The sequence below is a fragment of the Parus major genome, chromosome 2 (assembly GCF_001522545.3).
Source record: "Parus major isolate Abel chromosome 2, Parus_major1.1, whole genome shotgun sequence".
NCBI lineage: Eukaryota > Metazoa > Chordata > Aves > Passeriformes > Paridae > Parus > Parus major.
This window is the reverse complement of record NC_031769.1, coordinates 130,955,326-130,981,515: the sequence shown is the minus strand read 5'-3', so window position 1 is coordinate 130,981,515 and position 26,190 is coordinate 130,955,326. Positions and strand designations below refer to the sequence as shown.

At 46.6% G+C, this 26,190-nt stretch overlaps 1 protein-coding gene and 1 long non-coding RNA gene across 3 annotated transcripts in view; one reads left to right on the top strand and one right to left on the bottom strand.

Moving 5' to 3' along the window:
- The first annotated feature begins 10,320 nt into the window (after positions 1 to 10,320).
- Positions 10,321 to 26,136, top strand: LOC107201057. Its single transcript, XR_001519980.2, has 3 exons — positions 10,321 to 10,422; positions 19,524 to 19,687; positions 24,262 to 26,136. It is a non-coding gene; the product is annotated as an uncharacterized LOC107201057 (long non-coding RNA).
- ODF1 (outer dense fiber of sperm tails 1) overlaps positions 17,467 to 26,190 on the bottom strand; it is a 22,037-nt gene continuing 13,313 nt past the window's right edge. The window contains exons 2-3 of one of the 2 annotated variants that reach the window (XM_015620242.3): positions 18,075 to 18,705; positions 17,467 to 17,890 (exon numbers count right to left, since the gene is read on the bottom strand). In XM_015620242.3, coding sequence (XP_015475728.1) covers positions 17,590 to 17,890; positions 18,075 to 18,292 — 519 coding nt within the window. In that variant the 5' untranslated portion in view covers positions 18,293 to 18,705 and the 3' untranslated portion in view covers positions 17,467 to 17,589. Of the gene's footprint in view, positions 17,891 to 18,074; positions 19,064 to 26,190 lie in introns of those variants that run through there. The other variant, XM_015620241.3, reaches the window with a different exon arrangement.

The following is a 26,190-nucleotide window of genomic DNA, read 5'->3' as shown; positions in this document are numbered from 1 at the left end:
GGAAGGACCCGTTGTCAGGTTGCAAAGAGCATCTGAAGGCTTGAAAGTCCCACTTGCAGAACAAGATCAGTACCTGTGGGAAGGGGTTGGACTGCAGGAATACCTCATGCTTTGGGTGCAGAGGGGTCCTCAGCACCAGCCACTCAGGTGGCTGACACAGCTTTGTCCTCAAATCCCTGCTCTACGCTCACATCATCCCTACTTCTGGCACTGTGTCAAAATCCAAAATCCTGCCATAAAACCATGTCATGGCACGGTCAAACAGGTGCTTAAATGGGACAGGGGGCTAGAAGGTGATGAGCTTTCTTTATCGCTTTAGACATGGATTATGTGCTGGTGGCTTGATCCAGTATTCACAGTTCTGACCCAAGATGTGGCTTGGTGCTGATGTTCAGCACGTCCCAGTTTGTGGGACACCTGCACACCTAATGAGATTAATATCTTTAGGAGTTTATTTAGGCTGTAGTTTCATAAACACTGGATCTGGGGAAGAAGAAGGACAGATCTTGAGTGTTTAGGTGACAACGTCTCTTGACTGAGTGTACACAAGGTGAAAATATGGTCAGTACTATTTGCACACCACTTCAGGCTTTGGATGGGCAGCAGCAGTGCAGTGAGTGAGCAGTGTGAGCTGCGTGGCAGCTCCTCACCTAGTGCATCTTTAAAGAAACCACCCAAATAGGCATACTTCTAAGGGGAAACCAAAGTGATGCCTTACTGGGGAAACTTAGTTTTGTCTGCTATAATTAAGAATGTTGGCTGCCTTTGTTAGCCTCAGCCTGAAGGAACTAAAAAAGGAACCTAATTTGATGTACTTACTGTATTTTTGGTGTTAGTAGGTATCAAGAAAAAGCAAATAAATGTGTTCCTGTGAGGGTGTTTCAGTGGCTTTTGCCATCAATGGAAGCTTTGCAACAAAGGATTAATTTTTAATTTGTTTGGTTAATTTAATTTTTCAGTGCTGCTGCTGGGGAGGAGGAGAATTCCTCAGCAGTATGACAGCCTTGTCTTGGGTGCATCACATCATGTCCAAAAATTACAGACCCTGCCTCCTGAAAGAACTTCAGCCTATGCTGAAGGCCGTTTCAACACCAAAGCAAACTTCTAATTGACCTGAAAGGTGCTGTTTTCTTAAATCACTTGAATAAAAATTATTTTTTATTACTTACTCCCTCAGTAAGGAACTGATCTGCTTTATTTCTGCATGTTGCTAATGCTGGTTGGCTCAAATAGACTGTAAATAAACAATTTATTTTGCTTGCATAGTTGCAGCATACAGTCTGCATTGGCTTGGAGCTCTTGGGAAGGCACTGCCTTACTCCCCAGAGGCTCAGTAGGGTTTGCAGGGCCTGGAAGCTTCTAAGCAGGTTTTAGATGTTACAATATCTGCTGCTTCAGTTCAATGCTATTAACAAGACAATGACAGGCTGCTGTGGTTGTGTCTGCAGGCTGGAGATACCTCTCAGCATCAGTATTTAGATGGCTGTATCTGGTTCTGGGTGCCTTTCTCCTGGACTCTCACCTTCCTGTCTGGAGCTCTGAGCCTCTGGTAGCTAGTCTGAAAGCTTTGGTCCTTCTCTTACTGGCAGCTGCAGTGGATAGGGCCGGCTGAGGTGTCTGCCTGTGCTGTGCTGGAGGGGACTCAGGAGGCCCAAGCCTCACCTGGGCTCCAGGGCAAAGGGTGGTTTTCACTTCCCTTCTTTTGTCCCCTCTTGGGTGTTGGCTGACTGGGGAAAGGGAGCTGCACTTGGGCCTCCCCGTTGGGAGCCTCTGCGTTAGTACAGACGGTGTTGGTACCTCGGGAGTGGGGCTTGGGGAGGAGGAGAAAAGCAGGCAGGAAGAGCAGAGGTTTGGGGCCACCCTCGCACCCACCTGCACCAGGAACCACAGCTGGGCCCTTGCCACTGGTGAGTGTAATTAATGCCCGTGCAACAGGAACACTTTGCAACCCTGAGTACTGATTGCAGTGTAATTTCAGGGCTGGGTTTGACATCACAAGGCTCAGTCACCAAAGTGAAATAAATTCTTCCTCTTAATTAACTCTTTTGCCTTTTGGCCTCATTTTTTCCCTGGTACTTTTTGTTTACATGTTGATGCTCTCCTTTCAGTTTTCCTTGCTGCTGTCTACTTTTTTTTCTCTTTAATGTGTATTGAGCAAATTTAATTTCCTATCCTCTCCACAGTTGATTTGCCACCACTGTAATTTGTCCCCAGCTTTGTGGGTGCACAAGTGGAAGTGGGATGCTTTGATAAGCTGGGTTGGATTTTAAAGTTTTGACAAACACTGATATTTCCCATGGCAACAAGCTCCATAAGTTACTCAGCACAAACCTTGCCCTTGCAGAAACAAATGCAGCTCTGCAGTGTCAACTGTTTTCTGTTTAATTCCAGATGAGATATGAAATGGGGTTTTGGGGCTCGGATAGGATGGGGGGATCCCCAGGGGCATGTTGGATACAAAAAAAAAAAACCACACAAATTTACTGGGTGTTACCTGAAACTCTGCAAGATGAAGAATCTGTGACTTTTGCTAGGACAGTATTTGGTGCAGAAAATTCTTCCAGAAAGTCCCTCTTGCTCTGGTACATTTCTGGGTCCCCCAGACAGCAGGCACCTCCAAAACAGTGTGTTCCAGATCCAGGCACTTGCTGCATGACATGTTGACATATTAAACTGAGCACTTGTCTGACAAGGCATTTCCAAGGCAGCCAGGATGTGCCACCATGGAGCCAGCTGGGCTCACCCAGCTGCTGCCCGGCTCTCTGGCCTTGGTTTGCCTCCTGGCTGGCAAATTCAACTGGGCCATGCTATTTCCTTTGCATCAAATTTCTCAGGACATGTAGGAGAACTCTCCTGATCCTGAGACCACAAGAAGAAAATTAAATCCGTGATGGAGTTCCTTTAAGCTCTCCCTCTTTTGTATGCCCAGCATACCAGAGCCAGGACTGAGCTACCTCATGTTTCGGAGAGAAACAGCAGTGTGTGTGTGTTTACCCACTTTTTTTTTCTTTTCCTAAGAATGTCCAAAACTGTTTATTCCTGATATTTTATTCTGAACCAGCACTTGCACAGCTGCTTGCTGAGAGGTTCCTGAAAGGGACAGATTTCCTACATGACAGTGTAGGACACATAATTTGTCTTCTAAGGCCTCATAAACCTACCTGAGCAGGAGGAGCATGTCACAGGGACTGCCAAGGCCTGAGCAACAGGGAAGGCCTCCTGGAAGGAGGCAGCAGTCAGGGAACTGCTGTTGCAGGAGGATCACTTTGACAATGTGCTCCACTGGACAACACCTCTGCTGTGAGTAGTGGGTGCTGGTGGGGGTGGCTGGACACAGCAGCCCCCAGCCCAAGCTCCCACAGCTGTTCTGGCCACTGCAGTGCAGCAAATGGAGTTACAGGAGGAGGAGGAGGTCACAGGGAGCTGCTGGGGCTGCCAGGGGTCTGCTTGTGGTGCAGGTTTGCTGCCCCAAAGCGAGGGACTGGAGGAAGACTGAAGAGTGAGAGGCTGGGGTGGGAATTGCAATGGGTCCCTGAAGGAGCACCAGGTATGGGTAGGACAGAGTGTCTCAGACATGCTGATAGCTTGGAGTTGTGGCTCGCAGGGTTCAAAAATATGCTGCCCTAGGACTATGCAAAGCATAGAAAACTGTAGAAATGACAAATTTAGTTGTAGCTCAGCTTCCCTCTCTAATAAGGGCATTTTTTTTTGAGCTTCCTACGGAAAAATAAGCCCAAGCAATGTTTTCCTTTTGCTGTTTTCTTCCCGTTCTCAAGTGCAGTGTGCTGGCATTCCCCATGCATTCCTCTCGTTGAGTCAGAGCCCGGGGACAGAGAGCACGCGAGGGCCAGGCTGGGCTGAGCTGCAGCATCTCCAGCTCGGCAGCAGCCAGGTCCAGCTGCCATGTGCACGTCCAGCCGAGGCCAAGGCCAGGTCCAGCTGCCATGTGCACGTCCAGCCAAGGCCAAGGCCGGGTCCAGCTGCCATGTGCACGTCCAGCCGAGGCCAAGGCCGGGTCCAGCTGCCATGTGCACGTCCAGCCGAGGCCAAGGCCAGGTCCAGCTGCCATGTGCACGTCCAGCCGAGGCCAAGGCCAGGTCCAGCTGCAGGGTGGCACTTGAGTGCCGTCCCGGCCCTGTCACACGCGCTGGAATGGCGTGGAGACAGCGCCCGTTGTTTGGAGGCTGCTTTTGTGGTAGCTGTTCTTCCTTTTTCCCCTTTCAGGGTTGTGAAATCAAGGACATGAACTCTTCCAGCAGGGATATAAGACCCTTTGACAGGGACGTCGCATGTCCTTGGACAGGGAACAATGGGGAAGAGGGGCTGAATATGCCTGTCAAGAAAGAAGCAGAGACCAGCAAAAGCAGAGGAAGCTCCTTTTCTGCTGTTGCTGGGCTGGGAAAGCTGCTGCCTGTGGCTCCTGTAACATCACCTGCAACCTCCTTTGAGGCAAGACCTGCAGGACCTGCAGAACCCGCAGCTGGGAGTTTCATCTTGGCAATATCTTCTATATTATCCTTTCTTTTTTTACATCCTGAGGAAATTTATTTCCCCTTCTTCCCAGTAGTCCTAAAATTAAGCAAAAAAGGGGTTGAGAGGGGTTTTGTAATACACAACATCCATGCAGAGCAGGTGACAGTCTGTGCTGCCAAGGCTTTGCTCCCCATCCCTGCTGGAGCTGTCTCTGCCTGCGTGTTAGTCCCCAGGAGCCACTGTGGAGAGGCAGAACAGCGTTTGGCACGTCCTGCACAGAAAGCTCAGACCTCCTCCCTCCGCAGACTGAGCCGGGGTGAAGGCGGCCACCCCTCCCCTTCTGCCTGCCATGTGACAGCCCCTTTTGCAATTCAGGAGAAAAACAGAAAACCTGCTTCTATTAATTTTTATTTTGTCATTAGAAAGGCAGATTGCACTTCTCAGCAGATTGGACTGATCTGATTAAATTCTAAGTGGTTCCTATGCTGATGGCAGCGCTTCAGGTAACTCAGTAGCAAGCCAAAAAAAATACTGCTCTACTGAGAAATACAGGAGGTTTATTTCTCAGTCCCTGTAACTGCTCTAAGAATTTATTTTTTTTAAACCAACCAACCAACCCAAAGAAACAAAAAACCCCACCCCCCTTTTCTGAATCTGAGTATACTGATTTGGAAATGAAGCCATGAACTATGAAGTCCCCCATCCCAAAACCTTGGTGTCTGGGACATGGACACAGCATTTTGGAAAGAAGGTCACTATGTTTCATGAAATGGGTTTTTCATTAGTCAAAGCTGACAAAAAGCCTCCAACCTGATTCTTATCATTCTCCTGGTGTTTCCAAGGGCATGTAGGGGATCATAAATACAATAAGAGCCTTTAGGAAAGTTTGTAACAAAGGAAGTTTCTAAGCCATGGTTGACCCCCAGAGTTATGAAGAACACTGGTAACTATATGGAAACCTGATTTTAGGAAGTTAGTTCTCTAATAAGGTCTGCACCAGTAAAAGATGGAAACATAGAACTTCACACAGCAACATTGTTTTCCCTGCAATTGCGCTGGAACATACTTAAGCCAGCACATAAACAGCAGGAAGGTGCCACCTGTGGGGATGTGGGTACCTCCAGAGCAACCCCACAGCAAGGGCTGCCCCTCTCCCAGTGTACAGCCCAGGTCACTCCACCTGCTGTTTGCAGCTCCTGATGCTGAGCCTGAAGATGGTGAGGCAGTAGCACAGGTTGCCCAGAGACATTGTGGATGCTCCACTACTGGAAGTGTTCAAGGCCATGTGGAACAGGGCAACCTGGTCTAGGGTGGCATTACTGCCATGGCAGTAGGGTTGGGACCACAGGAACTTAAAGGTCCCTCTTCCCCAAACCATTCTGATTTTTCAGCAGGAACTGGTGTCAGGCACTCAGATCCCACCCCACCTGGCTGGGCTAGGTTAGTGGTGAGCAGCATGGGGAGCAGTCACATCCTGCCCAGGGAGAGAGCCTGGGGCGCTCCCCTGTGCCTGCCTGGACCCCAGCCCACAGATTGCATTGCCCAGGTAAATGCCAGAGCTGCTGGAGCAACAGCGAGGAGGACAAGCTTGCTCTCTTCTGGCATTCCTGCATGCCTGGAAAGGCCAGCTTTGGATGGTGGGAGCCACAATACCCTCCTGAGCAGCTGGTGTAGATGCTCCTAAATGGCAAACAGAGGAGAGATGCTTGCCGAAGGCTGAAGTCAGGAAGACTTTGCCCATTCCCTACAGTGGCTTTTCTTGCCCAGTTCTGCTTTTCCTGCCATGGAGAAGAATTGACCTGGGCTTGCCCACTGTCAGCTGTTGCCTGTGGGCTTCCCAGAGAAGTGGTCCTTTTGGGGCAGGAGGTGGCCTAGGACCAAATCTGCAGCCTCCTCTGTGTGGTGATGCTTGATTGAGATGTTGCTGCAGAATGAGCCCTGCCAGCACCTGCAGCAGAGCTTTGGAGAGAAAATTGCTTTAGCTGTCTGGGGTCAGTGCTCAGCAGAGACTGAAACAGCCTCTCCAAGAATTTCAGCCCCATCCAAGACATCGTCAAATCCTGGGAGAGCTGAGCTGGGAGCAGAGTGTCACAAACTGCAGTGCTTCTAAGCAAACACTGGAGCTGGTGATGAGGCTGTGGTGAACCTGGTGCTCCCTGACACGTGGATGCCCTCAGTGTGCTGAGCGAGCACGTCGCTGCCGCGTGGGCAGCTGCCTTCAGCCTGCTGCAAAGTCTGGCTCTCTGCAGTGCAGGAATTGGAGCCAGGTGCAGCAGTGGCCCAGGAGAAAGACTTTTTTTTTTTCCTTTTAGGCCCATAAACTAAACAGAAAATAATTTTGTGCTGCAGATGTTTTTTGAGTGCTTCTTTTCTGTAAATATACCTGCATCCAAGATCCAAACTGCAGCTTCTCTGTGCCAAGAGGAGTCCACAAACAGCACCTGCTGCCCTTCTGTACCAGGAGTGAATGTCCTAAAATAAACACGCAAGAAAGAGGGAAAGAGAAAAAGAAAAAGTTTGATCAAAAAGAATGCCAGTTGATAAAGTAACAAATCCATTTTCTTATGTAACTTTTACAACCCCTTAGAACTGTTGCCAAAAATTGAGCAATTCCCTTACTTCTCTCTGGTGCCAAGTGACTTTGAATCTGCACTATCCATATTAGCTCATATGAAACCCTTTCACTACTGCTTTGTTGATTTTAAAGCCCAAATATCTTGGTGTTTTAAATTTAAATTACTGTGGCATTTACTGGTGGAAAACACAGTGAATTACTGTGGCTGGTGGAAAACACAAGCCTGTGTGGCTTGCTTTTGTTCTTTATTTTTCTTTATTATGAAATTTTATTTCTTTGCCCAGTCACTGACACTGGTCACTTTTATTTCAGCTTAAATGTCTATCTTAAAACCTGCAGGAGAGACTGTTTGTCAGCCTGAGTCACTCATCCTCTTGGGTCCTCTGGATGCCACCTGCCTGGTGTCCCTCTCCCACCTGGAGGTGACACGAGTCAAGGCTTATCTGGTCAGAAGAAACCAGCCTCATGTGGTCAGCATGGATGGATTTGTAATTGTGTGCCCTCCATCCTCAGCACTTCATGGAGATAAAACCTCTGTGAAGGGTGGTGTGGCCACTGCATCCGACAGGCTCCTCTGTCTGCCTTGGGCTCCTCTCTGTGGGGCTGGGCACATCTTGGCAAGCTGTTTGTACCTCCCATGGACACCATGTAGCTACAGAACAGGTGGGGTAGGTGCAAAAGGACATACCAGCACTTCCTTTAAAATGTTAATGCTGCCTCAGGCCTCTTGAGGGTGTTCAGCCATGTGCAATAAATTGCTTTTATAAGGCTTTGTGAGCAGTTGTGAATTTAACACTGTTTTCAAGGAGCAAGAAGTGTATCTATAATCACAGTCAAGGAGATGGAATAAAAACTGTTTCAGCAAACATAAAAATATCTGGCCTTTACCTTTTGAATCTTCTTGATAATGTTTGAAATCCAGTTAAACCTCTGTACCCAGGAGAAAACTAGCACAAATAATGTCAGAGAGATTGATACTAATGCTAAGCAAGGGACAGAGCCTCTGGCTCTCCAAACACATTCAATTACCTTTCCTTCTATAAAAATAAAAGGAATATTCTAAAAATGTTAGATTAATAGAGGTCAGCTCATCTCCCTACTTGTGATTTGTGATACTCTGCTCCAGGATAATAAATGTAAGTGATGCACCGCTGTTTCTGCCAGATCTCATGGGCCTTCCCACATGAATCATTGGAAGCAAACTGAACTTCATCTCTAATTGGAATTCAAAAAGGCTGATGGGTAGAAAGCAGATACTAGGTCAGAAAGAACAAGCTGAGGCCTAGAAAGGCACCTGAATTTAAGTGGAATGTCTGTGTCTCCCTGGGTGAAACAAAGTGGATGAGGAGGGGAGGTGCTGCAGAATGTTTCTCTTCCAAGCCATCCCCCACAATGGGATAGATGAAGTCAGGTCTCTGGGGTGCTAGCAGGAGACACTCCTGCACAGGTCTCACGCCTCAGATTTACATCTCTCCAAAACATGGATGGGCCAGGACTGACCCAATATTGCTGGAAGAAAAGAGCTTAAGGACCAAAATTCAAGTTAAGTCCTGGAGAAACCAGAGTCTTTCTTGGAGCATTACAAGATGTATTGAGGTGATTTCCAAAGAACTGATTAAGCTTTTCTGTATGGAGATAACTGTTGTGCAAGAATGTGTTTAACTGGTAAATTAATTTATTTCTGATTTGAAAGACAAAATTTCTCTTACATAATGCAAAATGTGCTGGGATTCAAGCTACTGCTGTCATTGACAGGGGAGGTACAGGAGCTCTTTCCTACACCCTGTGGTGAAACTTCCCCAAGATGCTTTGTAGAATCTAATGAGCCTTTCAGACTAGCAGGCACATCAGGCCATCTGTTCAGCACACTGTGCTTCAGACCATCACATCTCAGCTGACTATCCCTGAGTTGAGCTAAATCTTGGGCTCTACCCCAGTTTTTGTTGAGGGGAGTCCAGTACTGCCATGATACACCATCAGCAGGGGGAAATACCACCAAAGCTTTTGGCATGTCAGTCTGTGCCTCTCCCTGTTTTGGGGACAGGCTGTTTGCGTAGCCATGCCCACTCTTTTCCTGTTTGTATTGCTCCAAAGTCAGCTTTCTTCCTAACATGCAGTTTAATGCTCTTACTTTAAATTTGTCCCTCACTCTGATTCCTTCTGATGTTGTTTGGAGCCTCTACTCTTTGCTCTTTTAATATTTGGTCCATGTGTTTTTTTTACTCAGATGAAGTACTGACTTGAGCATTCCCTGAATCAAACTGTGCTGGGTCTCAGATATATAAGCTTTCTGCCAAAACAATTAGGTACTGAATGTGGTTCTCAGGCAGTCTAAGGGTGCAGCATCTCCCAGCACAATGACTCCAATGTCCTCAAGCCCGTGCTTGTCTTGTCTATGGGAATTCTTACCAGATTTTTTTTTTTTCTGACACCATTGGCCAACCTTATCTTTGCTCTGTCAGTAAAACTTTCCCAGAGAGATGGGCAGAAAACCAGAAAGGTCCCAGCACTGTCCACAGGCATCACTGCTCCTCACCCTGGGTGACTCCTGTCCCCAGTAACTGTGGACATGGCACAGCAGAGGCCCAGGGTGCTCCTGGCACAGAGCAGGGGCCACAATGATCTGGCAAACAAGGTGCAGCTTTTGCATTGGAGTCACCAGCACCCAGGGGACAGGCTGTGACTGATAAATTCCTGTCACATAGGCTATTAGAGGAAAAGTTTTGGTTGTGCTGCCTGCAGAGCTGCCTGCTGCTGCTGACACCAACGGGCGAGGCATCCCTCTGCTCCCCAGCTGCACGTTCCTCCATGAGTTCATTTTTAAATGGCCTCTTTTAGACCAGATTTTACCTTGCATCTAAATCTTACCATCTCCTGGGTGGAGCCAAGCTCTGCTGTGTTGGCTTTCCTGCTTCCTGGCAGCATGTGGCATCTGAGGGTACAGGGCTGGGGCTCAGCAGTGGGTGTGCAGCCCTGGTGAGCCGTGCCTGTGTGTTTCCTCTCATACAGCTCAAGGGTTTATGCAAAATGAAACAAGTGTGGCAAAACATCCAGTTACATCCCATCCAGGGTGCCCTGTGTGCCATGGTTCCCAGAAGCACATGCTGACATCAAGACCTGCATTGGCTTCTGGCTCAGTCCTCTCCATTTGCTGTTGGGGTGATGGAGCACGTCTTTAAGGGTTTGCCTGTGCTGTAGAAAATCCCATCCCCCAAGCACAACCAGCACATTTACCCTCACTAGATCCTCTCTGCAAGGGCTCTGGGTGCATGTGGTGACATTGAGGTGGTTGATCCCACTTCCACAGCAGGCTGCAGGCACCCTGGGAGAAGAATGAGGTCCTGGTGCTCTATCCAACCCTGCAGCCACACCAGGTGAGTACCCAGGAGCAGGAAACTTGTTCTTCTCACTAATGTCCTTGGGTGGGTCAGTGCTGAAGGAGCTCAGCACTGAGGGTGCAGAACTTGCATCCCTGCACTGTGCCTGCCTGGGAGCTGGGAGGACAAGAGCCAGTTTCCAGGAGCTCCCATGCAGACAGGGCTCAAGCTGCAGGCAGCAGGACCCTTGCCTCCAGGGACCCCAGGCAGGCTGTGCCAAGCACTGCTGGGAGCCAGCTGGATGCCCAGCCCCCAGGGCCACTGTCTGGTCAGTGTTTGCTGACCTATTTACTGCTTCTCCCTCCATGCATGCAGTAATCTTCTGCCATGTCAGGGCTCGCTTTTCCTCTGTTTTCCAGAAGAAGCAAGCACATATAAGTGGCTGAATACTACTACAGTACAAGCATTGCTCCTGCTCCTTTAGTAGCTGCTCTGAAGAGTAAACAGCGAGTGCTTCCTTCCTCCAGGCTGTTTTGGTGCTTTAATCCAATGTGAAATGTCATTCTCTGTGCACACTTTGCATACCTCTCCTAGATGAAACCTACCATACTGCTGTGGAGTCAGCTGCACCACATTTGAAAGGTCGTGCTAACTGGGCTCCCAGTCCAGACAGGATTGCTTGCAGTTTATGTAGGTCAGTCCCTTGGGCTATTTTTAAATATTGGGGTGAGGATTACATTACACTTGTGCACTACCATCCATAAGTCTCTCCGGGTGTGAGCCCGGGATTTCAAGCTCAGTGCCTGGCTCTCCAGGCACACCAAGCAGCCAGGTGGTGTGAATGGTGGTACCACCAGAATGGGTGGGTACCAGGTCAGAGAGGGTGGGATTTTGACACTTTAACCAAGATGATTGAATTTTCCTCTTATCTCTCTGTGGTGACACTCCTGTAAATATCTCTGTCTTCCTTCATGGGTGCTAACTGTGTAATTGTTCACAGAAATGGTGGAATTCTGCTGTGTGCTGTTGTTCAGAGAATTTAGTGAGAATAGAAAGTGCTCATCAAATATTGGGGTGTGAGTGGGCCCCAAGTGCTGGAATTTTAATTTATTCCTCTCTTTTCAATGTCCTGGAGCCTTACTGAATTTGCAGTCAGTAATACCTCAGAAAGGCTGCATGACTTTTAGCTGCTACATTCAGCTGTTACTGTCTGCTACAGTGCTGGTTTCAGTTCTTTTCTTCTGCTGCCTGTCTACCAAAAGATGTTCACTAATTTTAATTATTTATCTGCAAGATGTCCTTAGGCCAAATTTGTTCTCAATTTCACATCTCCTACCCCAGTCATCTCTTCTGCATCCTGCAGATTCTGATCATATTTAAACATTTCTAGCAGGTTACCAGAAGAGAAGGAAAAGCCAAGACACAAAGCAATGGTAGTCACAGCTTAGCATTGCTGTTGCAGCTGGCCTGAGCAGGAGGCAATGGGCTCTGAAGCACCTTGGAGTTGGTCTGATGGACTGAGCTCAGGTTTGAGAATATTCAGTGCACTTTGTGTGGCCTCAGACTCTCCTCTTCCCCATCCCTCTTCTGCTCTGCTGGAGGATGGAGCGTTCCCTCCCTGCTGGGCTCTGGAGGAGTCTGTCCCAGTGGAGGAGTGGCTGCCCAGAGCTCTGTGTCCCGCTGGTCCTGTGCCTTGCCTGTGGCTGGTGTCAGCCTGCTTGTCCCTGGGCCGACACCAACAAACTCTCCTGCCTTCCCACTGACTTGACTTTTGCTCACATTCTCCTCAAAACTCTTACTGGGCCATAGCCAGCTGCTCTGGGTGGTGCTCCTGGCTCTGTGCTTGCAGGAGCATGACCCTATGTCCCACAAACACAGGCTTGTGGTGGCTGGTGACCCCCAGATGGCAGCCCTGGGGCAGGGGCCGTGTGCTGTGGCTGTTGTGGGCCCTGCTCGTCTCTGTTGAGACCCCTTCTCACCAGAGACAGGATTTTGTTTTCCCTTTTGACATGTTGTAAAGTGCCACATGCGCTTGTGAGACTGTGGGGCAGAGCCCTGCAGCTCTCCCTTTTGCAGGCTTTTCTATACACGCATGTGGATACGCAAAAAGCTATGGAAAAAAACCCAAAACAAAAAGAGGAAGCTGCATTTTATTTTTCTGACAAGTTAAAATCTGTTCTAGTGAGATGTAGGGACTGATAATTTTTTGTTTTCAGATTTTTTAATTATAGCATTATTGTCACTTGCAGACCTTTAAAGACTCTGTGTAACACCCCAAGAGAGGGACCAGTGCAAGCAACCAGAGAGCTGAAAGATCTGCTATTATTTGTAATTAATATTGAAATCGAGAAAGACAATTGCATGGGGATGATTTCACACCACATGGCAGGGCAATTGAAAGAATAATCTCCAGGACAGTAAACATTTTCTCACACAGAGCAAGGTTTCAAGAGAAGAAGCAAACCCTCATACATGTCAAAAGGAAGGCCTGACCTACAGCAATTGGAGGGGCACAAATGGCATGACAGAAGGAATTAGAAGATGGACAGAGATGGAAAACTCATTTTTCATTCCGGAGACCAGAGAAAGGACCTGCAGGGTAAAATAGGAGAAGCAAGGGCCAGTGTCCCATGCTCATGGAGGTGGCAGCTTCATGACAGTCATGCCAAGTGTGCTGGAAGGATCAGCTTACTCCTAACCTAAATTCAGTGCAAGGTTATTAATGAGGTGACAAATGCAGAGTCCAGAATGACAACAAATCTGTGGAGTCTTTGGTACAAAGGCAGAGTTGAAGACATGCTCTCTCTTCTAAACTCTTAGGGCTTTCTCCAGGGGAGATGATGGAAAACAGGCTTGGAAAGTTTACCAAAGGGACTAAGGTGCCAAACAGCTTAGCAAGGACAATGGTTAAATTTAACTTTAAGCACAAACACAATGGACGGCTGAAGCTTCTCACCTCATGTGGAAGTGCAGTGGAGGGACGCTGTACCAGCCCCACATGGCTGGGGTAGTGCCAAAAGCCTCACGGTGCTGCTGTTCCGAGGACCAGAACAGGAGGTGTGAGGAGTGGAGCTGGCCCCTGTGACAGGCTTTTCATTTAGTCCTGGGCAGGAAGAGCCGTGCCAAGCGGGCACTGCCCACTGGGAGCAGCAGCCCCCTGCCCGAGCAGCGCTGTGCCCTCGGGAGCAGCGCGGCACCAAGGCAGCAGGGGAGAGGAAAGCTGGGATCATTTTGCACCTTCTCATGAGGGCACCGCTCTCCCCAGGTTTTCAACAGCAGGGAGAGAAACAACAGTTCAACACAGCCTAAGGCTGTGTAGAGCACAGCAGAGCATTTCCTGGCTGAAGGAAAACCCCTAGAAATTGATGACCGAGGAGAAGTCTGGATTTAGCATCCTCAGATGACCTCTCGTAACAAATTCCGTGGCTATTTATAAATGCCCCCATAAGACTAGAGTTCAAGAATGCACTAACATTTAGAACTACAGAGCCAATTCACTCTCTCTGATATCTTCCTCATGCTAGGGAATTCAGAGAGTATCTGCTGCATGAGGATGGTCAAAACTGGCCCTAAAAATAATTTGTTGCAACAACATGCTGAAGAATACATGAACCACTGGAAGCCCCTGTTGGGCTGATAGCTGTGGCAGAGACAGGCTGTTGAAGCAAATTAAAATGGCCTTATCCAGGAGCTGTACTCCATGGGGGAGAGCTGCAGCATCAAAGGTCAATATAATCCAGACTAGTAACCTAATGTGATGGTGGTCTGTCCTGAGAGCTCTTGCACACCCAGGATCACAAAACAGCTCTGTCTCTTGCCCTCCTCTTCACTTGCTATTAGCATAACAGAAAAAAAATACCAGCTCTGGTGTGTGCCAACCTTATCGCTTTGTGACACCACCCTCAGTGTCTTTGCTCTGAATAAAAGAGTTGCATGGTGGTAAATTTTAAAAAATAGTATCTGCCACCTAGTGGTAAATGAATTTGTTTTATGGAGATGATGTTATGGCTTGCTGGGTTAATCTGTCCTTGAAAACTCTAGTATTTGTTTATTATTGATTTTGGGATAAGTTCCAGATTGTTAACAGCATGTAAGTATTAACAAAACAAAGTGACTATTTCAGTGATTTGCTTCTCTTATGGAAAAAGTCTCAAAGATGCTCCTACCAGCCTAGACTGGCAATTCATGGGATGTAATATGAATTCAGAATTTTCCTCAGAAAGTCATATCTATCAATAAGTGCTCAAGAGTGTAATTTGGTTTTAGGAGCGTAAGGAACCTAATTTAGGAACTGAGTGTGAAGAGCATGTGTTAAAGGATGAGCAATAAGGATAAGAGCAGTCATTGCCAGCCCTGTGATTGCTGTGGAACTTGATATATTTCTGCAAGTCACGGGTAGCGGGGAGGTGTTGAAATATGTTTCCCTTCTGCACACTCAGACAACTTCTGTAAAAATCATTACAAAGTGCAAAAACCGTATCACAGGGGGGTTTTTGTTTTATTACTTGGTGGGTTGTTTTGCAGGAAGATGGTCTTTCCCAGTCCTTCCTCAGTCCCCATCCTTGCTGCCTGCTCTCACAGGAGAATCCATTGTAGCCTTATGTCTAAACATCCTTAGACAACACCAGAAAAATCAGACTACCCGTGCATGGGCATCCTTTCGGTATATTAGCAACATCTATAAGAAAGATGGAGAGACACTATACCGATGCCTGTAGTGACTGGAGAAGCAGCTTTAAGCTGAAAAAGGTGACAAAAGGCATATATATATTTTTTTTTTTTGATGATGAGTGTGGTGAGACACTGTAACAGGTTTCCCAGAGGCCAGGTTGGATAGGGTTTGAGCAACCTGGTCTCGTGGAAGATGTTCCTGGTTGTGGTAGGGGCATTAGACAAGGCAATCTTCAAAAAGTCCCTTAACACCAAAGCTATTCCATGGTTCTATGGTTCTGTATTGACCTGGCTATACACTAAGCCCATAAAGTTTAACATTTATTAACAGATGCTATTTTAAGTGGTAGCTGGATGTTGAAAACATCCCAGAAACAGTTAATTTCTTGCACCAAAGTTAAATTACCAAGCTGTTTATAGCCAAGCTAAACTGATCCTCAGCTGATCTGCTTGTAACATGTTTGACTGAAGGAGCTCCCACCCAGAGGACAGGAGCAGGTGGTGATGGAGCCAAGGACCTCTCCCAGCCGTGGTGCTCCCAGTGATGGATTTACCCCTCTGTAACCCACCCTCTGTGATTCACCACCTTCACAAGTGTCTTGGTTTGAATAGATAGGGTGTCTGTTGAGGAAGGCAGGAGCCTTTTTTGAAATGGAAAAATGTAAACTTCTTCTCTGAATTATTGTAATTTTGAAATTAAGGGGCTTTCAGGCAAAGATATGGGAATAGGAATAATAATTTTTTACTAGGAAAATTAAAATAAAAATGCAGTAGTACAAAAAAAACCCAAACCCACTGACAGAGTCAGAATACAACCAATTCTGACACAGTCAGGACTCTGTTGGTCGGGGTGTTGGCAGCAGTTTGATTAAATGGTGGCTGCAGTCCTCCTGGAATGACAGATGTGGTTCTGTTGTAGCAATGATCTTGTAGAAGGGTATAGATTTTTTCTGAAGGTCTAGTGGTGGTATAGATGGGAATGGTTTTTCTTCTGGCAATGCAGTGGAGAAAGGTTGACTATGGTGTTTTTAAGTTTCAGGTTATATCCAGGTGGGAATGCTTGGCTCCTCCCCCTGGGTGGAGCATCTCCCAATGGAATGATGTAATTTTATCAGTCATGCAGTGAGACTCAATGGCCCATTAACATGGGATATCCCCCTGGAGGGAGGATGGCTGTGGAAGAGATAAAGAACACTGCCACACCTGGCTTTAACAGCTGGTAATAGAGTACATACTTCTGGTTACATCTTGCATTGCAATTTAAGTGTGATGAAAGTAAACTGTGAAAGTGAGGCTGTCTGCTTGCAGGCTGTACATAAAGGGTCAGCTTTATTTTCTTTAGGCATGAATGTTTCCAGGGTAATATTCCCCGCTGCAGCACTGCGTGGATGCTTTTGGCACTGGGGACCCCTTGGCTGCACTGGGACACATTGACCCAGTTGGTGTGAGGGTCCTTCAGGGGCCAGGGTCCCCATGTGTGACAGCAACCAACTGCATTTCTCAGCCAGGCTAATGGCAGGGACAACACTCCACTCAGGAGTTTCAAGTGTGCAGCACACCTGCACAGCATTGGCCCACAGATGCCCACCCTCTCCCCCAGCAGGTTAGGGAACATCAGAATCTGTGCCAGCACAACCTAAAACATTGAGTTCCCTGTTAGGAAAGTCTGCTGCAGGGGACTGCATCACATGAAGAGGTAGCAGCCTTCCTCCCTCCAGCCCCAAGGCTCACGAAACCTGAACCAGGTGGTGCTCACTGGGGAGATGCTGGCCCAGGTGGCTGGTAAATGAACCAGGTATGTTCTGTTACACACCTTTCTGCAGTGGGAGGTAATGCTACTTCCCATAGGAGTGCATACCCAAGAGGCCAGGGCAGCAAAGTTAAAATTGCCTTCAAGCAATTATATTGAAAATTTTCCCCCTCTCCCAACATGAAAAATATTTTCTTATTATTTTGGAGCCATTGATTGAGCAGAAAATGCTGTCATCCCTTCCTCAGCTGGCAAGTGTTCTACCCTAATCCAAATTTTTCTATGGAAAAGCTATCTGTCCTTCATCCACAGCTTTTTCCAGCCAGGCAGTCACTGCAAGAACCAAACCAAGGGAACAAAGAGCACAGCTTGATTTTTCTGGGAAAAGGTTCCTCCCCTCAAGGTGTTTATCATCAATATTTTCTTTCAAGAAATACCCTAGAGCTCAAATGGAAGAGGCTGGATTGAGAGAAGTGTCCTTACAGAAATGTGACTCATCATAAGTGGTGCCTCTCAGCCTTTAAAATCCATGAGATTGTATGTCCTGAGTCCACCACCTCCAGCTCTGCCTTCAGTACCCAGCAAGTGACCACAGTCATGTATGCCCAAAAATATCTTTGTGTTTTCCTGATGGCACTCCCCTTTTTGCCCACCTTCAAAATGAAACTCACACAATCTGATTAGAGTGCTGTTTTCTTTTTTGGAAGAGGTAAGAAAGGCTGCTGCCACAGTTCTTGGGACACACCTAGATGCAATGGGGAGAAGGGTGAAGCAGAGGAGTGATGGTGGCTCCCTGCTGCAGCTCAGCAGTTGCAGAGATAAGGGCAGCACTTGGGTGGTTCCACGATGTTGTTGGATTCCACCGAATAGGTCACCTCCTTCTCAGACACCCCTGGTGGCAGGCTGAATTCCTTCATGTACTTCTTGTAGCTGCTTATCTTTCCCATGCAGGTGTTGTGCTCCTCCTTGCGCTCCGCTGCCACAGTCACCTTCCCATCTTTCACCACGACAGTGATTTCCTTGGGGTCAAAACCCTTCACATCAATCAAAGACAAATTGTTTTGACTACAGGATGAGCTCAACATCATGCCAAGTCTTCTTGTTCTGGAATTAAAACAAGAGAACAATCTTTACCTTCCCGTATCCCTTTCAATTGATTTCTCAAAAATGGCTATTTTGCTCCCAACCTACTTGTTTCAACCTTTACTCCTGGCAGCAGTGTCAAACATCTCTTGATCCTACCCTAAAGGTTGACAATGTCTGTAGAAAGCAGGCAGCTCTCTCTTACCTGTCCAGTCGTCGCTCCAGATCCTGCCTTGCAGAGAGGGCCCTTCTCCCCGGGCATCTGGGTGGGTGCATGCAGCAGCAAAGGGCACACCTGTGATGGCGAGCTGCGCACAGTCTGTCACGGAGCATCTGCAGGCGCAGGTCCAGCAGCCTCATCTGCTTCTGTATCTGCCTCAGGTTCTGCATGCGGTGTTCCTGGAAGTGGCAGTGTGCTGACATTGTTCCGCAGTGAGTGTGTCAGGCTGAGAGAAAACTTGAGTGCCCTGAGAGCTGCATCTGGTGGTGAGTGTGAGGCAGATCTGGCTGCAGCTGCTCTGCAGCCTTCCAGCAACCGCTCTGTGACAGACGGGTCCAGGGCACCACAGTTCTATCCTCACCATGGCAACCACGGCCGGGGGTCCGAGCACAACGGCAGCCCCTGCTGCAGCTCCCGGCCACGGCCCGTGGCAGCAGGACATGCCGGGGGCTGGATGTGCCAGGGATATGTGCACATGGCTGGGCACCAGGGCCATGGGCCACGGGGAGTGTGACTCACATGCACTTTCATACACAGTGTTGCTTCAGCAGAGCTGTCCACAATTCCCAACGATACTGACCGTCATCAGCTTCCATCCTGTCACCTCTGACAAGAGCTAGAGTCCAAAACATGAAACATTCCCTCAGACTGGCCTGATACACAAAAACTAATCTCAGCCTCAGCAGCACCAACACCCTTGTCTCTCAGGCATCTCCCCAGTGGAAGCCAAATGATGTGTTATTTTCCCAGGGTGAAATATGAATTTTGTTTATCAATAAATGAAAAGAGCCAACTTATTTTATACTGAATATTTATATAGCTTCAACCATTAAAAATAATTGCTTTGTGCTTTATTACTCATAAAAGGCATCACTTTTTTGGTCTAAAGGCCAATCTTTTATTTAAAAGCTGAATTCAAAGCTGACAACATGTGAAAGATCCCTCCTGTATGGAGCCTGTACACCCCTCTGATGGCATTACTTTGTCTTTAAAACTCGTTCACACTCTATTCTCTTAATGAACTCTACATGAGAGCCCTTCAGGAGGTCTCTCCTGTCTGGTGGGTCTGAACCCTTTATTTCCCAGAGGGGATTTTGTTTGTCAAGCCCAATCTGAAAAGATGAAGTCTGGAGCAGATACTCAAACTGCACATTGAGCATAATCTTCCTTCTGATACACAAGTAGGGACCGCAAAGCCACTACAAAGCAAAGATGCTGAACACGAGGGTGTGTATCAAAACAAAACTTCTGCAGGGAAAGCAACAGCTCAAAATAATTTGAAGTTAAACCTTCCTGGCACGTGAAACTGGAGGGTTGAGGATTTGCCATGTGCCCCACAGGAGAGTGAGGAAGGTCTACAGGCAGTGGTGCCATACATTGCTGACTCCTTTGGGATGCATCTTTCTGCTAAGTGATGGGAACTTTTCCCCACAGGCATGCTCATCCAGGGAGATTGTCCCCAGACCAGGAGAGCATCAGCACGGTCTGCAAGCAGAACACCGAGCAGAGGGACCTACAGGCAAAATGACCTTGGAGGACATCACCACATACCGTACGTAGGATAAGCAGGTGTGCCTGGACATGAATCAACAAAGCAGGTACTTGCCAAGCTCTGCTCTCCTCTGCTGCCCCCTTTCCCACCCATCATCACAGGCAGATGTGCAGTATCCAGAAGTGCTCTTGGTGTGCATTGCCATGCCTTGGGAACAGTGTGTGCATTGCCTAGTCTTACTGTGTCCCAAAACCTCCCAGCAAATCCTGCAGTAGGATGAATCATTGTGTCAGCAAGTGCCCACTGTGGAATTAATTAACCCAGGGGTGGTAACACTGGTTTACAAAGATCTCTTGAAACACCCCTGTGTGGAGTTCCTCATCCCCAAGGGCTCTCTCACACCAACCATATACCTGCACTTACATTTGTAATCAGTATTTAAAAAACAGAAAAGCCTATCTGCAGGCAGGATGTTTTTGTCTGAAAAATGGGTTGTAGTTTTTAAAACAATGGAAATACAGAGCTCTGAAAGTAATTTGTAGCCTTTTTTTTCATAACTGCAGCAGCTAAGCAATGTTGGTAAAGAGCTTTTTTTCATGCTTCTATTGCTGTTTTTCGTTACTCCCACACACTTTAAACGTTTGGTCTTCTGCTGCAAATCGCTCACTTTGCACTTAAAAGAGATGGATGGGTAGCTAGACTAGACAACTCAATAATTATTTTTCATCTTTTATGAAATTTCTATAAAGATCTGCTTGGCAATCATCCTCAGTGTGACTTCCTAGGGGCTGAGCAGAAGTGGGCACTTGCTATGGCTGACAAGTGACTCTCTTGATTGTATGTAGTTGGAAAGAGCTTTGGAAGGTAGTTGCTGCCTCTTTCTACCACTTAGCACTGTTTGCAGATTACAGCAGCTGAGTATTACAAATTTAATTTCAGCATTCTCAGCCATATGTGATCATTTCCAGTAGTGCCTCCAGAGAGCTCACAGTCTGTGGATGTCATTTTTAGGAAAGGGGCCCTCAAAAGCATTCTGAGAAGAAAGACTGATTTGTCTCTCTTGGGAAATGAGGATGGCTTGCCTGATATCCCTTTCCAGGCTTTCACTCCCTTTGGGTGCTGCTGGCAGTACACAGAACCCATGCTCTTAACAGTTCTAAGGAGTCAGATCCCACCTCAGGATAGTACATGAAAGCCAACAAATGTTAACAATAAAAATCCCTGAATTACAGTGATTTCTGAAAATATGCAACTCTGTAATAAAGGGTTGGGCTCCTGACTCATGAGGAGCTATTTGATTTACAGAAACAGCTCAGTCCTGAGGCAGGCTGATCTGCCATGTGTTAAACAAGCATTTCTTGATAGGCTGCTTCCCACAGCCAGAGCCGTGTCCACCACTTCCTCCCCAGCTCCCCTGCATCAACATGCTGTCCTGGGCTGGACCAGCCTCAGATGGGAGTGGGATGGATGGCTAGGCCAGGGCATGAGAATCAGGCTGGGAAACGTCACCCACTATGAGTAATGCTGCTGGTGCCTCTGGGATGTATCAGGAAGAGTTTTGTACTGCAGGAAGGTGAGTTGCTCTGTAATTATTTCCTGTGAGCTGCGGGAGAGCTTGCCTGCCCTTCTGGGCATGGATGGGTAATTATGGGCCCACACTGGAGGAATAACCAACCTCGTGCATGTGACTTGGACAATGTCACCACTGTGGAGCTGGTGATTCTCAGGCACAGGGAAGTGACACTCACATTTCTGTGGGTCTGCCTAGCTGGCCCCACTTGAAAGGAGTACCAAACACTTCCTAGTAGGTAGATGGATGGATAAGAATTGTTTTGAATAAAGATCAACTCCACCTTGAAGGTGTGCTGTCTGTCATTTCAAGAACCAATTCAGCTCCATTTCTCTAAGGGAAGGAGGGACTTCTGCCACACAGTGTGTTACTGCAGCTGCTGGTGAGGTAGTTCCAGTATTCTCCGCTAGAGAGAATCTCTTAGTATTTCTCTGTCACTGTAAGTCAGCTGGTGCTGTAAGTGCAATGTGGAGTTGCTGGTGGCATGCTGATATATGGATGCTGCATGTTACTGGGATATGGAGAATCAGCAGGGTAACACCACTGTGGTATTGTGAAGGCTTCAGCTTAAGCAGGTCCCTACCTAGTGAAGCCAAGGTGAATTTTGACTTCTGCCAAGACCAGGCCCCATGATTGGGGCTGTTAAGGAAATGAGTCCACCAATAAGCCTAACTTGTAAGTGCTGTTTTGAAATTGTCTTTACTTATCAATAGAATAGGAAATCCTCCTATTTCACACCTGCTATAGTCCCAGGGAGTCTGCACAGTCACCTCTGACCTGGCATGAGAAGGAGGACAAAGGAGTCCATGTGCTACAGCACCCATGTCTGATCCAGCCCTTGTCAGTCTCACATGTTGTCTTGAACCCACTCCCACAGTGACCTGAAACACATCTCAAGACAGACAAGTCAAACATAGTATAGGTTCTTTGGCTCCTTAAGCATTCTTGTCTGTCAAGGTCTTCCTGATACCCATGAAGTTGAGAAGCTCCTCAAATGTAAAAGCAGAATGGAGCAATGGAAACTGGAAGATGTCCTTCATTGCTTACTGCCAGGTGTAACTGTCTCCCCTTGTTCACAGTGCAGAGACAGGGACCTCTCCACTGAGAGCCCACTGCATTCACAGAGTCCATTGAATTGCCTGGGGAGTCCATAGAGATGGACTTAAAGATATTCCAAATGACCTGAAACTAAAAAAAAGCCCCTAAAAAAATTGCCCCCAAAAAAAACCCAAAGCCCCACCAAATAAAAAACCCCAACCCTAAACCTCCAAAACCCCAAAAATCTAACTCCCAGGGCTGGGTGCACTGCTGTCTTTTTTTGCCCTTTCAAACACAATGCCTGAATTAGCCATTCCTTCAAAGTTTCTCTTGGTCTCTTTTGAGCAAGAACACATCAAGTTCAGCAAGTACAGATCAATTCAGGATGAGGTCAACAGATTTTCAGACCTATTAGGTTTTAACAGTGTCTGAAGCACTGATTTATAGGTACCATCCAGAATCTCTTAACACCCCAATCACCTTTTTAAGTGGGGTATAAGGATATCACTTGAAACTGAGTCTGGACCAACACTCAGACAGAAATCCAGGTGTTGTTTAACTGAGAGTGCAATTGCATACAGAGCACTGTAGCCACACACTGCACTCAGGTAACTGTGTACTCAAATGGATAATAATGATAATTTTCTCCTCTTCTAATTTCCATATGGAATGGAAGTAATTAGCCATGTAACTGTGCCCCTTTGTGTCCAGCCAAGTATTGCTGAAAGTCTTGGAGCAGACCCAGAGTATCAGGATCCAGCTCAGCCTCCGGCAATTGGAGTGGCATTGACTTCCAATATGAACCTGTGGAATTAACTCCTGGGGATGGTATTTTTGGATTGCCAATACACTGTTTATGTAAATGAGACATCCTTTGATATTACTTGGTGTTACCAATAGATTTGACACTCTTTAACCTTGATAGGAAAGAATACTCCTGTTATATCAATAACTGCTTTTTGTATCTTTCCTTAAGGAATTCTTTCTCCACTTGAAACTCATAATGGAGCAGTTCAATTCCTTCAATTCAAATTTAAATGATTCATCAAATATTTTGCACTGATTCCTCAAGCTGCTGCTCAGACACACTGATGCTTAGTCAACTTTTTTTTTAAATAATTGTCTTTTCCTTGTTTTCCTAGTGCTGTCCTATCATGTCTTCCTACTAGTGTTCCCACATTATCCTGGGCTCTCTCCCACTCCTGCTCTCCCACTGGCACATAGTGGTGGGGATCTGAGAGGCAGGACTATATTTCTTACATCTATGTGAATAAACACCCTTCTTCCTAACAAAGTCTGGTCTAAACAGGCCAGGTGGAAGAAAAGGAAGGGGGTACCCTTCCCTTTTGCAGCAAACTGGTTAATCAATTCCTGACCTGCCCATGGTATTATTCACTCTAGCTATGCATGTTTGAATGTAATTAAAGCAGTGACAGGTGTTCCCCCAGCACACCTCAGAGCACCATGCTACCCAGCATCATTGCTAAAGATGCTTTGTCCCATGTGTACACAGGATCTTGACCAAAACATCCTGCAGCACAATGCAGTGGAGAGCAAAAGCCCATCAGTGGAATGCCAGTGGTGCTAATTCACATGAGGGCCTGGCCTGGCCAGGCCATCCCTGCCATTGCTCTTGTGCTGGTGGGACAGTGCAGACCACCTGGGCTTGCAGCAGCTGCTTGCCATCCTGCACATTTGGAGGGGAGATGCTATGGGAGAGCTCCTCACTGCCTCCATCAAGCCTGTCCCTCTTCCCAAAGGTAGTATCTGAAAGCTGCTGCAATGCTTAAAGACAGCAGCTTGCTGATAAATTGAATTTTTTTTTCTCTCTGTCACAGCAAGAGTAATTTCTAGGACTCCACACCACCTTTCTATAGCAAAACCAGGAGGATTGCAGCAATTTTCAGGTCCTAGAGCTGCTCTGAAAATCCTCTTGCTTCAGCTTTTGTTTTCAGCCAACAACAATGTATTCCTACGGTTCCCATTTAGTACAAATAGCTCAGCTAACTGAGCTTCCAGAAGAGATGTAAATTGTGGAGTAGCTGAAAATGGTCATTACTTGTGCTTTCCAGTTCTCAGGTGGATGAACAAGACAGGTTGTATTAGCCAGCTGTGGACAACACCCCAGACAACACCTGAGAACAAGTGCCAAGAGCCACTGGTGCCTGTGTAGTTCAGTGTGTAATGTATCTACTGGATCTTGTTCTTCCTTTATAGGTATCTAGTCCACCCAAGTGCAAATAAAATAGTATTTGCTAAAAAAAAAGTGTATTCTATGTTGTTAGTCAATAGTCTGGTATCTGCTTCTGTCCAGGAGAGTCATCTACAAATGAAACCCAGTTTTGCTGCAGGAGTAGAAATCAATGTGCTAGTGCAATATGAGAGCTCTCTTTTAACAAGATCTCTCTCCTTTCTTCAACATCCATGTTCTCTTCAACAGAAAACAATTTGCATGTGCCTTTTGCTCTCTTCTAAAGGATAAAAGTAAGGCCTACCCACTTGTCAGAGAAGTGTCTAGGTTACTTGAACAGTAAGAGAAGACCTCTAATTTTCCATCAGTGTGCATCACTCTCCCAGAAAAGATGGTATGGGACAATTGGTGCTGCTGCCCTGGAAGGTGACCCTGAGCATCCAGTGGGATGTGAATGAGAATTCCTTTTGTGGCAGGTGTGCTGGACATTTTGCAGCATCACTGAGTGCAGGAGAAAAGATCAGCAGAGATCACTGGGCTTCTTGAGATTTATGCAAGAATGGTTAGTGCTCTGTGAGACGTCACATTTTTTTGGAAGAGCTGGTTATTTCACACCTCCTTTCATTCCAAATTTGGAAAATAATAGAAATATCAAAACTAAGCTTATTGAAGTCCTCTGTTTACATCCTGGTGTTTGGATGTTTTATGGGATTCATATAAAATCAAAAAGGATCAAAAGTGCTTGATAGTGCTGTCAAAGTTTCAGTGAAACCAGTGATTATGTGAAACATTTCCACTCTTGTCTGTTCTGCTAGGAAGATAAAAAAAATTGTCAGTTTTAAGAAGAAATGAGCTACCATCAACATCAGCTGTACACTCCAGGCTACTAGCAGTGTCTTCTTTTGGCAGCCAGGTACCACCACCAGCCTCCTATCATTTCTGCAACAGTTTTTCTCCACACAGATGGAACAAGGCATGGGCTCTTGCGGAGACAAGAAAACTCCAGTGTTAATTTTGCCTTCCTTTTCATTCTTCCCTGTTTAAAGGAGGATGGGGAGTTCTTGTTTGCACTGAGGATCTCCTTGGCAAGGTGCAGCAACAGCAGTGGCACAGAAGAATGAGCTGTGAGCTTACAGGTCCTCCTACCTAATGCCTGTAAGCATGGTGAAACAGGAGGTGTGCCAGCCTTACTTTCTTCACAAAGTCTATCCTAGGGTCTCAGAGGTTTTATCTACAGTATCCTCAGAGCAGGAGGTAAATAAGGCTGGTGGCTAAAATTGAAGGGCTTCTCTTATCTTGTTTATGCAGTGGTTTAGGGCTGCTCACAGGGATGTGAACATCTACCTGGAAGTACATACTGACGTTCCACTCTACAAGAGATGCTAAACCACTTAAGTATCATGAAATAAGAAGTTCCTCAATTTATTAATTTTTATTTTAGTCTATATTTTATCTCTTTTCAATTGTTGGTTTTCAATCTGGGGAACACCTGGAGATTACCCAAGATTTGCTAAATCAATTTTCAACCTCCGTGAGTAATTATAAAATTGAATAGTTTAAGAAGAAAAAATGGAAAAATCCTTTTTTGAGAGGAAAAATGAATTAGCCTTGGAGCTTGGTGTTCTCTCCCAAGCAACTTGTGAAGTGTCTCTTACAATGTGGGAACAGCAATTTGATTGTATTATAAAACAGACTGGAAAAATGCACAAATCAGACTGACAGGCAGTTCCAGTCAGCAGTGGTTACAAAACCTCCAGTTCACAGCATGAGCCCTCTCTAACCACATCCAGGGGGTTCTATTTTTGAAAGG